This window comes from Elaeis guineensis, chromosome 5 (assembly GCF_000442705.2).
Source record: "Elaeis guineensis isolate ETL-2024a chromosome 5, EG11, whole genome shotgun sequence".
NCBI classification, from domain to species: Eukaryota; Viridiplantae; Streptophyta; class Magnoliopsida; order Arecales; family Arecaceae; genus Elaeis; species Elaeis guineensis.
The window spans coordinates 114,871,794-114,882,940 of record NC_025997.2 but is presented as its reverse complement, the minus strand read 5'-3'; the positions used below and the strand labels follow the sequence as shown (position 1 = coordinate 114,882,940).

The 11,147-nt window shown below is 39.7% G+C and overlaps 1 protein-coding gene across 3 annotated transcripts; it reads right to left on the bottom strand.

The window, feature by feature from the left end:
* Nucleotides 1-2,462: 2,462 nt before the first annotated feature.
* LOC105045552 (protein neprosin) lies at nucleotides 2,463-10,786 on the bottom strand. Of its 3 annotated transcripts, XM_073258133.1 has the most exons (8): nucleotides 10,645-10,779; nucleotides 6,936-7,113; nucleotides 4,516-4,602; nucleotides 4,161-4,403; nucleotides 3,870-4,031; nucleotides 3,691-3,744; nucleotides 3,224-3,370; nucleotides 2,463-2,964 (listed from the first exon to the last, which is right to left on the bottom strand). In XM_073258133.1, the coding sequence occupies exons 2-8, from the start codon at nucleotides 7,092-7,094 to the stop codon at nucleotides 2,584-2,586; spliced, it is 1,233 nt and encodes a 410-aa protein (XP_073114234.1). In that variant the 5' UTR covers nucleotides 7,095-7,113; nucleotides 10,645-10,779; the 3' UTR covers nucleotides 2,463-2,583. The 3 variants fall into 3 exon arrangements, with proteins under 3 accessions (XP_073114234.1, XP_073114235.1, XP_073114236.1); XM_073258134.1 differs by lacking the exon at nucleotides 6,936-7,113 and having other exon boundaries at nucleotides 10,645-10,786; XM_073258135.1 differs by lacking the exons at nucleotides 6,936-7,113; nucleotides 10,645-10,779 and adding an exon at nucleotides 5,725-6,315.
* Between the last annotated feature and the right edge of the window lie 361 nt (nucleotides 10,787-11,147).

The window sequence follows — 11,147 nt, the reverse complement described above, 5'->3', positions numbered from 1 at the left end:
TGAAATCGGCAGTACTTTCGTCGGTCGAGGCCCTTTGCCTTCAGAGGTGGAGGCCATCGCAGATATTCTTCCCCTTCGATCTCCATCAAAATCTGCGCACGAGGAGCAGAGAGAGGAGTATAGGAGTCATACATGGGACACGTCGGCCTCGGACTCCACCGTCGGGGTGACCTCTGGTTCCGTTGCTGGGGCGAGACCTGTTTGTCGATCGGGGGCCTGCTCGGCTCGGCAGGGTCCCGACCCTTCCTTCGCTTCTCCTTCGGGCCCTTGGCCTCAGTCAGGCGCCGATCGGAAGCTCCCTCATCCGCGCGCATGTACTTGTATGCGCGCTCTAGCAGTTCGACGTATGTCCGGGGGAGGGTCTTGTCCAAGGAGTAGGTAAATCGGGACCCCCTCAGCCCTCTCTTCATGGGCGAGATGGCCATGTCTTCGTTGAGGTCTCGGACCTCAAGCGTGGCCGCGTTGAATCGCGTCATGAAGTGTCGGAGCGTCTCATTTTCTCTCTGTTTGAGGGAAAAAAGATTGTCTGAGGTTTGTGATGGCTTCCGACTGGTGCTGAAGTGGGCCACAAAAGAATGCTCAAGCTGTCCAAAGGAGTGAATACTTCCTGAGCGAAGGTTAGAGTGCCAGGCCCTGGCAGCTTTGCGAAGTGTGGCAGAGAAGCCGATGCAAAGAAGAGCATCGGTCGCCCCTTGGATCGTCATGAGAGCCTTGTAGCTCTCCAGGTGGTCAACTGGATTGGTGGAGCCGTCATAGGGCTCCACATGGGGCATCTTGAACCGACTAGGAATCGGCTCATCGAGAATGTGTTTGGAGAGAGGTTGGGCGGTCTGAAAGTCAACGTCATTCGAGGACTTCTGTCCGTCCACCTGCAGCTGGGCAAGCCGACGATCAATTTCTTCGAACCTGCGTTCGTAGTCGTCGATCCGTCGGTGCTGAGAGACCCCGGGGGTGGAGTCTCCCGATGAATCCAAGAGGGAGACGGACGGTGTTCGCGGCCGCTTCTCCTTCCTTGCTCATTCCAGCTGGGAGGGAGATGGCCGTCGAGATCGATGGGTATCACATCGTGGCCGCCCCTCCTCTCGGTGGGAGCGCTGTGACAGGTGCTCCCGAGGAGTAGACGGAGACCGACGCGGGCGCCGGTGGCTGCTCCTGGAGGGCATCGGGTGTACCGTCGGTTGCTCCGCCGGCGAGGGCGGCAACCGGATTGGTTGTTGTTGAAGGCTCTTGACCGCGTCTGTCAGCACAGTCATCTGCCGCACGATCGCCGCGATCTGTGCCTCCGTGGTCACCACGGGATGCGGAGAGCTAGGTTCCGCCATGGAGGGTGGAGGAGAGGCCTCTTCCCGACGGGAAGAGTGCCTCGCCGATCCGGTGACCCTCGACCGCTGAGCTCTGGTTCTTATCATCTCGATAGATGTTTCGAGTTCCGTGGGGGTTGTAATCCCTGTCGCTGTCGACCCCTACCTGGCACGTCAAAATCTGTTGCGGCCAATTCCCTCGTCGCTTGGTCGTCAGGAACGAGCGCCTGCAAAAGAAGTCCGCACTGACCGGAGGTGACTCCGGCGGGGACCCTCCGACGGTCAAGTCAGAGAGGAGACTAGGCAACAGTAGAAAAGAATCAAGGAGCTCAATGAGAGAGGGTGAGAGCGAGAGCTAAAGAGGAAGAGTTCAGGGGTTTCGACAAGGACCTCCTCCAGCACTGTTGCCTTCCCCATTTTATAGTAGAGCGCTGCATGGCGCCGTCATTAATGGTGCAGACAATGGAAGAATTGTCAAATCGCCGAAGACTATCAGGGTCACCGTGAGGCTGTCAAATCGCCGTGGGGCTGTCAAATCGCTAGGGTTGACCTATGCCTTAGGTGGGATAATGCCCCAAGGCGGCTGTGCCGCATGCCGTTGTCAGGATTGACAGTCTCCAGCAGTCGTACGGTGTTTGAAGGAGCCGATCGACTATAGGTCGGCGGCTGGTTGAGGGACGTCGGGTGGAAATCCGGGGACCCTTCGACGGTCAGTCGGGCACATTGTGGGAGTCGGGTATCGGGCTCCATAGTTCGGCCAATCGAGAGCAAAGAGGGTCTGTCCGACTGACGTACACTCGGTCGGTCGGTGATGGCAGTCGTCGGTCGGCAGAGTCGGCCGCTGGTCATGTAGACCCAACGATGAGTCGGCGTGAGGGGGACCGATCGGTGTATCCCAACACCACCCATAGATGATGATATTGGTATATGGTGATCTTTGGCTTTACTAGAAAATTTTGTATAATCCTATAAATTTTGGAAGTTCTGCCTGAACCAGGACCAATGGTTTTCATCCTCTATATTGAAGGCTTGCACATTAAAATTCTCCCTCCCTCTCTCTCTCTCTCTTGGGTTTGTTAAATTATTTCTCAAACAAATTATTAGTTGTATAGCTTGATTGCTAGTTCCCAGTTGTGATTTTGACAGTCTACTTGATTCATATCGAAAAGGAAAAATATTTATCTTCATTTGTTCATTGATTGGTCACAATTGTTTTTTCCCAATTATTTTTTTACAATTATTGTTTCCCAACAAGAACCAGATACAAAAAGGTTAAGGCCTTCTATGGACAATTGGGATTTTGACCAGGACCCCCGTAGAAGAAGTGAGTCCCAAAATCACCATTACTAGGTTGACTGGCGACATCATAGCAGTTGGGATGTTCAGCAGCAGTAATGATCCCTCGAGGAGTTTGAAGATTGTTGGACTGATCAACTATTTGAATGTTTTTGATGTAGCTCGCCTTACCATAACCTTCTTCTGCGAAATGGCCACTACCCATCGCTGTGGCGGTGTGCTTACCATTTGGACTGAAGTTATAAACCTCCCCTCCCCATTGTACTTCGTCGGCACCATCTGACAAATAATCAAACAGGGAAGAAGGCCAGTAGCCTAACGGATTTTGATCCCCAAATTGCAACCACCAATTCCCCGTTTGTGGGTCCTGCTCAGAAAATGAAAAGCATATGAACAATTATTATTATTATTATTATTATTATTATTATTATTATTATTATTATTATTATTATTATTATTATTATTATTATTTCTAGATGAAAAGTGAAAATGAAATTACATCTGACTACTGAATTTTTGCCAAACCCAGAGTTTGCGAGTTTGCTTGAGAAATAACAAAGACGTGGTAGACATTCTCTGTTCCTTTCTATCTTTTCATATAAAAATCATTTGCATTTTGATTTTACCTTCCAGACAAGTAGAGTTATGTCATATTGGGGACCACCATAGCTAGAAATGGAGCTGAGGGAGCTACCCACTGCTATCTCATTGCTGACTTGAACAAACCCAGAGCAATTTAGGTTGTAGCAGCCGGTGTTACCATAATTATCGCTCTGAAATTTTCATGGAAACATGTTGGCAGACACGTAATTTTTATAATTTTTGCCATGTTTCATGTATCGAAATGAAGGATATCTGTGGTACGTACCTCATCTCTTTCATATAATTGGCTAGGGAACAACAGAAGAACTTAAAGATGAAGTTTTTCTTTTTTTTTTTTTTTGGTAAAAAAAAAATACATGGAAGACGAGGTAGGAAAACATGAGGAAAGAAGAAATTAATAGAAAGAAGACAAGCAACGAAGTAGGAAAACACGAGAAAAGAAGAAATTAATAGAAAGAAGACCTTCAAAAATGAAGGAATATTGACTTACAGTCCAGTAAACAAATAGCGCTGTTCTATTATCTCCATATATCTGTGGAAATACCTGATTTTTTTTTTTTTCAATACCAAAGAGTAACCAACTGAAGTTAATGCATGAAGAGCATATAGTCATAATTCCACATAATTAAAACTACTATTTGTTTAGTTAAGATTAAAAAAATTTCATACATGCCAACCAGCTTCGACGGTATTGAGATTTTCGTTAGGACCCCCAAGGATCCAGAGCTGAGACAGGCTGAACTCAGAGGGCCCTTCGACATAGGGGTTCCACACATTTATGTCGACCTTTGTTCCATAGTACTTATCTCCGGTCACAGAGGCATATGAATGCTACTCAAAAATACCCGCCAACAAACGCAAATGAGGAAGGCAAAGGAGTAGGGGAACGAAGGAAATGGAAAAGTAGTTAAGAACTACTTTCGTAGCTATTCCCATTCATATATTTTCAAATATACATACCTCATGTAGTTTGCCATTGATCAATGGAGAGGTGCCATTAGGGGTTCTATTGTGTCTCTTCTTCCCACATGTTTCGACAGAGCTGGCCCTCAGCACATCATCATTTTTGGTCCTCCTGATGGGGATAGTGTGCTCGGGGCACCTTCCATTTTGATGCCAAACTTGAGCTATAGAGCTAGTTTTCTTCTTTGATTCCACCTCGTTCTCATCATGGAGGCCTAATGGGTGGAAAGTTGGCCTCATCTGAGGATTTTGCACCATGTCGAGACAAAACAAAGAAACCACTAGGTGTAAACATCAAGTGAATTGTGGGGAATTTGAAAAGAAGAGAGAGTCAATATGAAAGAGAGTAGACCTGGATGGTGTGGTTTTTCAGTAAATGGTGATCAAAGGCTGGTTGATGCGAGATATGGACACAGTCTATGATATCTCCATCTGGGCTCTTTGTTTTAAGAACAAAAACAAATTAAACCACAAATTTAGAATCATTGCAGTGAAAAATGTCAAAATAAGTATAGTGGAACAGGAAGACTATTAGAAACTAGATGGGATTGTACTGAATGAATGGAATAAAATAAAGATTATCATTGTTTAAAAGTGACATAGAAGAAAATAAAAAATGGATCTTTTAAATTTCTGATAAGTATCCCTAGTTTGCAAATTTCATGTAGAAGAGAACCAATATGCAAAAAATATTAGGAGAATTAATCCATGAAAAAAAAAATCCTGGATGAAAACATAAATCTAGGAAGGATTAGGCGAGACCATATACCAACAACATAGCGTAAAATACTGGCCAGTTGGAAAATGACCATAGTTCAAGAATTTTTAATGCCCAAATAAGTACAAAGGAATGGTTCTTATTCTATAAATTGGATGAGACATTACAAGTAAATGAAGGGTAACAATTTTATATAAAAGAAACACAAAAGAAATTTCTAGTTTTTATTAAAAGAAAAAATTTATAATTTTGGTGTAAGAAATCATGATGCAAGCATCATACAAAAATGAATTTTGCTAAGTGCTTCATAAAATATTATCTACAATATTTTTTAAAGTTTTTTAACTATTTATTGTTCAGTGAATGATCTAGATTTCCTCAACCATTGATGGATTAAGTTGGGGACAAAGAGGGAAGGGAAGTTTCTAGGGCATTGGTGGGAGGAAGCCAGTGATGTTTCAGCGAATCAGAGATTAGGGCCATCTATAACAGAAGAAGAGATTAAAACCATTTCCAATAAGCCAAAGATTAGTAAGTGTTGAATAAGAGAGTGAGACGAGGGGAGGTTGCAGGGGGCGGGTGGGACTCGAGAAGAAGGCATTAGGGCTGAGAGTAGGACTAGAAGTGGGCTCGGGCTACTTCAGACTCGGTTCGAAATCATTCAAGCCGGGCTCAGGCCTAAAAATAGGATTCGTTTTTCTTTTGTGCCAGGCTCGGGTAGCCCTTGGGCCCGAGCTCGAGCTCGACTATAAAGGTTAAAGCCCGAGCTCCTTTTTTGTTTCGTATTCCTCTTCCTGTCCTTCAGTCCATGTCCGTGAAAGCCTAAAAGGGGAGAGTATTCACCTTCAATTGGCTCCTCCTCTCTCTTTCTGTCCTTGTCTCCAGCACCGCGGCCTACCTCAGCGTTGGACCCTGCCACCGGCCTCGTTGTCGACATCACCCTCCATGGTGAGTTTGAGGACCCCATCCTCACCCACGCCAGTCGCTCTAAAGGCATCATATCCGGCCACATCTCCATCGAGATCTGCCTCCTCGACTGCCTCACCACCCTCATCCTCGTTGGCTGAAAGCAGATCTGCGGCCCCATCCCCCCTGCATCACCTCTCTTTCCCTCCTCCACATCCTCAATGGTCGAGGCTCGATCTCATCAGCACCTATCTCTCCACTTGGATTGGTCCCCTTCCGACCGACATTGGCCGCTTCATCATCCCTAACATCTCCGACAACTATAGATCTCTGACTAGATCCCCACCTCCCTCTCCTCTCTCTCCTCTTTGATGCACCTTGATCTTAGCATGAAGGAGGGGGTCAGCACCACGGTGGTCATTGAAGAGGAACTTGCGGAGGTGGAGGGCCCTGCGATTGTGGATGGAAATGGGTCCAATGCGGGTGATGAGCGGAGGTCGATGAAGCAATGGCGAGGTGTCGGGTGGCCCAATTAGACTCAGGTCGGGTTCGGGCCTGTATTTTTTTAAAAAAAAATCAGGTCTAAGCCTGGCTCGAAGCCCAAAAAATTATTTCGAACCGGGCTCGGGCAGAGATATGGCCCGACCTAGCCTGGTCGAGTTCCCACCCTAGTTGAGAGGAAGCCATCCAAATTTTGATAGAAAATAATTAAAAATTAATAAACATATTATTGGTTAACAACTAGTTCAGTTAAATTTTAGTTGCTAATGAGGAATAGCTAGGATGAGTCCCCATATTTTGACAATAAAGTATAATAATTATTGTACCAATTCTTGAAAGGGGTTTTGCTATTGGGATAATGTAGGAAGTATACCATCTAATCTCATGAAAGATCGACAAAACCACCAAAAAGCAGGTGTGAGAGAGAACAAAAACTCCTTTTAGAAGATTAATGACAAAACAAATACTCTAGAAAATCTTAATTAAATTAAGATTCATCTTTAAAAAAAAAGTATGTAAATAAATGCATGATAAAATTAGAAGAAAACAATTCATAAAATCTACCCAAAACTCTCTCAGAATGAATTAATAACATTTTGACCCAAAAAATAAAAAAAAACTCAAAAAACCATATTGGGATGGCAAACCTTGATACTCTTGATGGCGAGCTTATTCAATTGCTTGAGGTACCGTTGTACCTCTGACTGCTGGCTCATGGGCTGCACCCCAGCCTTCGCACATGATAAGTAGATCATCACTAGCAATAGTGCTATCAAGCCATGACTCATGCTAACAAGGGCTGCCATCACCCCTTTCTTTTGCCTCCTTTATCAATGATATAAAAAAATTAATATACTATCCAATACTATCAATAATATATTTTGTAGTTATTGTATGCCAATGGTTCTCCTTTCACATATTTATTGAAAGTCTATCTAATCATCAAATTAACAGTCCATACGTTATACCCTTTTTCTCCCATCTACAACTAAAAGTACAACTCTTTCCTTTAACAACTCTTTCCACTACCACAAATTTTGGTTAGATTCTGGTATGATACACTTTTTATTATTGGGAGAACTTAACAACTCTATTATGTGTGGAATCCAAAAAGTATTAATAGTTATTTTATGAATGAAATGATTTTTTGAACATGGGATAAATGTCACTATAAGAATTCAAGTTTTTAGTAATGAAAAATTTGGCCATAAAATTTTTTATTTTTTATTATAAATTTTTAGTGATATAAAAATATTTTATCACTAGGTGGTCACTAAAGGCATGATTTACTAAAAATTTTAGTGACCAAAATATAAAGTTGTCAAGCAAAAACTACTATATTTGGTGATGAAATGTAAATGGCTATTAAAGGCAAATGTTACTAACGATTTTGTTTGTGACATAAGATTGAAAAATTATTGATAAATAATATAAAAAATAAAATATTTTTATTTCAAATTAGAGCTTCACAATCTCTTAATCTGGATCAAATCTATGACCTCTTGGATATTTACCTATTGCTTAACCACCATGACAACATTCACTTTAGTATGAAGTTGTGGTTCATTATACTTATAATTTAAAACTTCTCAAATTATAAAATATTCTCATTTCAAAAATATCATGATATATTTTATTTTTATTAATTAATTATTTTTATAAAAAATTAATCATCTTTTATCTTAAGTCCTTTAAAAATAGATAATTTATAACTCTTTTTATTTATGCTGTAATTGATAAGTAATGATATTTCATATAGAACTTTTTTAATATTTTTGTATTATATTTTATTTAAATAATTTTAATATTTTATATATTTTAATACAAATCATGTTGGATTAGTGATCTATATCCTTGGATAGATCGGTCTATCTCTACACAAGTTTTTAATAAGTACATCTTAAATTATTATTTAATTTTGGTGCATTGCTTTCAATATTGCTAGTGGGTTTCATAGTGAAAATTATTTTTCTCTAATTGTTAAACTATCTGACTAATGTAACTTATTCAATAAATAGATCAGTACAAATTAAGTTGAATATAGTCATAAATTGAAAATTAGTAATAAAAGATATACATATTTTGTAATGATATTTTATTTTATCATTAATTAAAGATATTAATCAAAATGATTTATTGCTGCCACTTCTAATTTTCATCACTAAATATGAGGTTTTTAGTGACTAGACTTATATTTCATCACTGAAAGTTCATTACTAAAATTTTGAATTCTTGTAGTTTATTACTCTAGATTTTAGATTTTTTAGTGCCGTTACATTGATTAATTGAATAAGTGATCATCAAACATGAAACTTTGATTAAATCATTGTGCTTCTAATATGAAAAATGAGGTTTCAATTGATTCATAAGGTCTCAACAATATAATTCCTATCAATAGCAAAACTATTGTTAATCTACATCACACAAAAGGTAGGGATGAGAAGATTCAAGAAGCCTATAACAATCAACGTAAAGAAAGATGGATGAGCCAACTCTATTTTTTTTTCGCATTATCATCACAAAGAAGAGATCTGAGATTTTTCTTATGCTATATTTTTGGGAAAAATTGAATCAAGTACTAAGAAGTTTTGAACTTTCTATTACCAATCGGTTGTTAATCTCTGTGTGTTTCTACTTGAGTCATATGAGATAAAATTCTCACATATGATCTTAGATAGGGAGTTCCTTTAGATTATCTATTGGAACAAAGTATATGAGTGGTTTGAGGAATGTCTCGAGATTGAGGAGATTGTGGATAATATAACTAATAAATCTATTCCTACTCATGTCGACATATTTTATTTTTTAGGGGGGGGGGTCATTCTGATCGGTTTTTTTAGTACAAATAGCCATAGGCTTTGCTTTGACTTTTTACTATCCTCCAACTACTATAGAAGCTTTTTCATCTGTTTTGTACATAACAATTGAGGCTAATTATTGTTGGTTGATGGATCAATTTATTGATGGTCATCAAATATGGAGGTTCTAATGATATGCATATACATGTGTATCTCATAGATGGATTTAATAAACTTGTGAATTAACTTAGGTTATAGGTGTAGTTTTAGCTATGTTGGCCGCATCTTTTGGTATAATTGGCTATTCCTTGCCTCAGGACCAAATTGGTTATTGGGCAATAAAAGTTGTGACAAGTGTATATAAAGTTATTCTTGTAATAGAATCGTTTTTGGTAGAAGTGCCAGTGTAGGCCAATATCTATTTTGAGGTATTTATGTTACTGCACTTGTCAATGATATATAGCAAGTTATTTCGGATCCTCTATTTATAGAGAAGACATATCATAGATGTTTGTAATTAATAATATATTATATTGGTAAGGAATAATACTATTTCATAGCTACAAATATGGATTATTAAAAATATATATATTATTTGGATGCTTTTCTTCAAATATGGAGATTTTCACAAAAAGGATGGATTATCATGTGCATGACTTGAACTCTTAATTGGGCCATCTAGATATTTGATTTTATCCACTATATTGAAATTCATAACCAAAAGTGTCTCCAAATTGAACTATCATGTAGGTGCCCTTATGTAGCATTGGACAAGCAAGAAAATCTTTTCTATGATCATACCTGAATCGTGTCATGCATGAATAGGCTCTATAAGATCTCATAGAATAAGCGATGTGGTATGATTCAATATTCTATCTGTTCCACTTAAGGGAATGCTTGATTAGGAGAAATGGAGGTCTGGAATGGGAATTGAAATGGATGACTCCCATTCCAGCTACTTGGTTAGGGGGAGTCCCATTCTGATTCCAATTTAGGGATGGAATAAGAATGACACAATCTATCTAAAATTCAATCTCCACTCTCTCCTATGGATTCAAATTTTCATTTCGATTTCGATTTTGGTCATGAACCAAATACTTCAGAAGATTTGATCATTCTGATTCCTATTTCAATCCATTCTAGTTTCGATTCCGATCACGAATCAAGCATATTTATAGTGTAGAAATACATTCATTTCCTTTGCATCAATTAATCCTAATTTGTGATACTATCGGATGAAATACGGGATCTAAGGAAGAATAGGGGCTAGAAATTAGCAACAAGCAAATACTTTGTCTGTAAGAAAATCATAGTGTGGTGCAGTTAAACACCAATTAAAATGACATGAAAGAATTCTACCCCAAAAAAAAAAAGATGTGAAAAAAACCAAAACACACTTGATCATAATAAATCATGAAGGATATGCCTTTCATGGAAGGACATGCCTTCAAATTAAATAGACAGGAAGAACTCAAAAATTTGAAGCCATTTTAATAGATTGATCAACTAGAAATAAATAAATCCTAGTTGCTAAATTTGATCTAAGAGGAAGAGTTACCTCTCGAACGTGGAGGGATGATAAGCCGATCAATTGATGGAATCTAGGAAGCCCAAAGCATTGTTCTTCCTCCTCCCCCTCTCAAAAGGGTTTGCTTGAAGGAGAATGAGCAATGCCACATCCTTTATATTGACTTCAAGCTTAAAGTCAATGGAAAAATGAGGGAAGTTTCCACTTAGTTGAGAAATGGTCAGCTTTGTTAAAGGAAGAAGACAATGCGAACTCATCACCAGAATTTGAAACTTAAAGTCAAAGGAAACATGAGGGAAGTTCCCACTTAGTTGGGGAAAAGGTCAGCTTTGTAATAAAAAAGGAGAAGAAGACGAAGAAAATGTCATCTCACCACCACAATTTGAAACTATCATGGGTCAAACGAAGGGAGCGCAGCCACATGTTTCTTGTAAGTTACCGAATTGCCATCCCAATTGATTTGAGCCTGGAGTTTGTCTTATCCTTGGGAAAGGACCCTCCTTTCATTTCTAGGCATTCCTTCTTATAGGGAC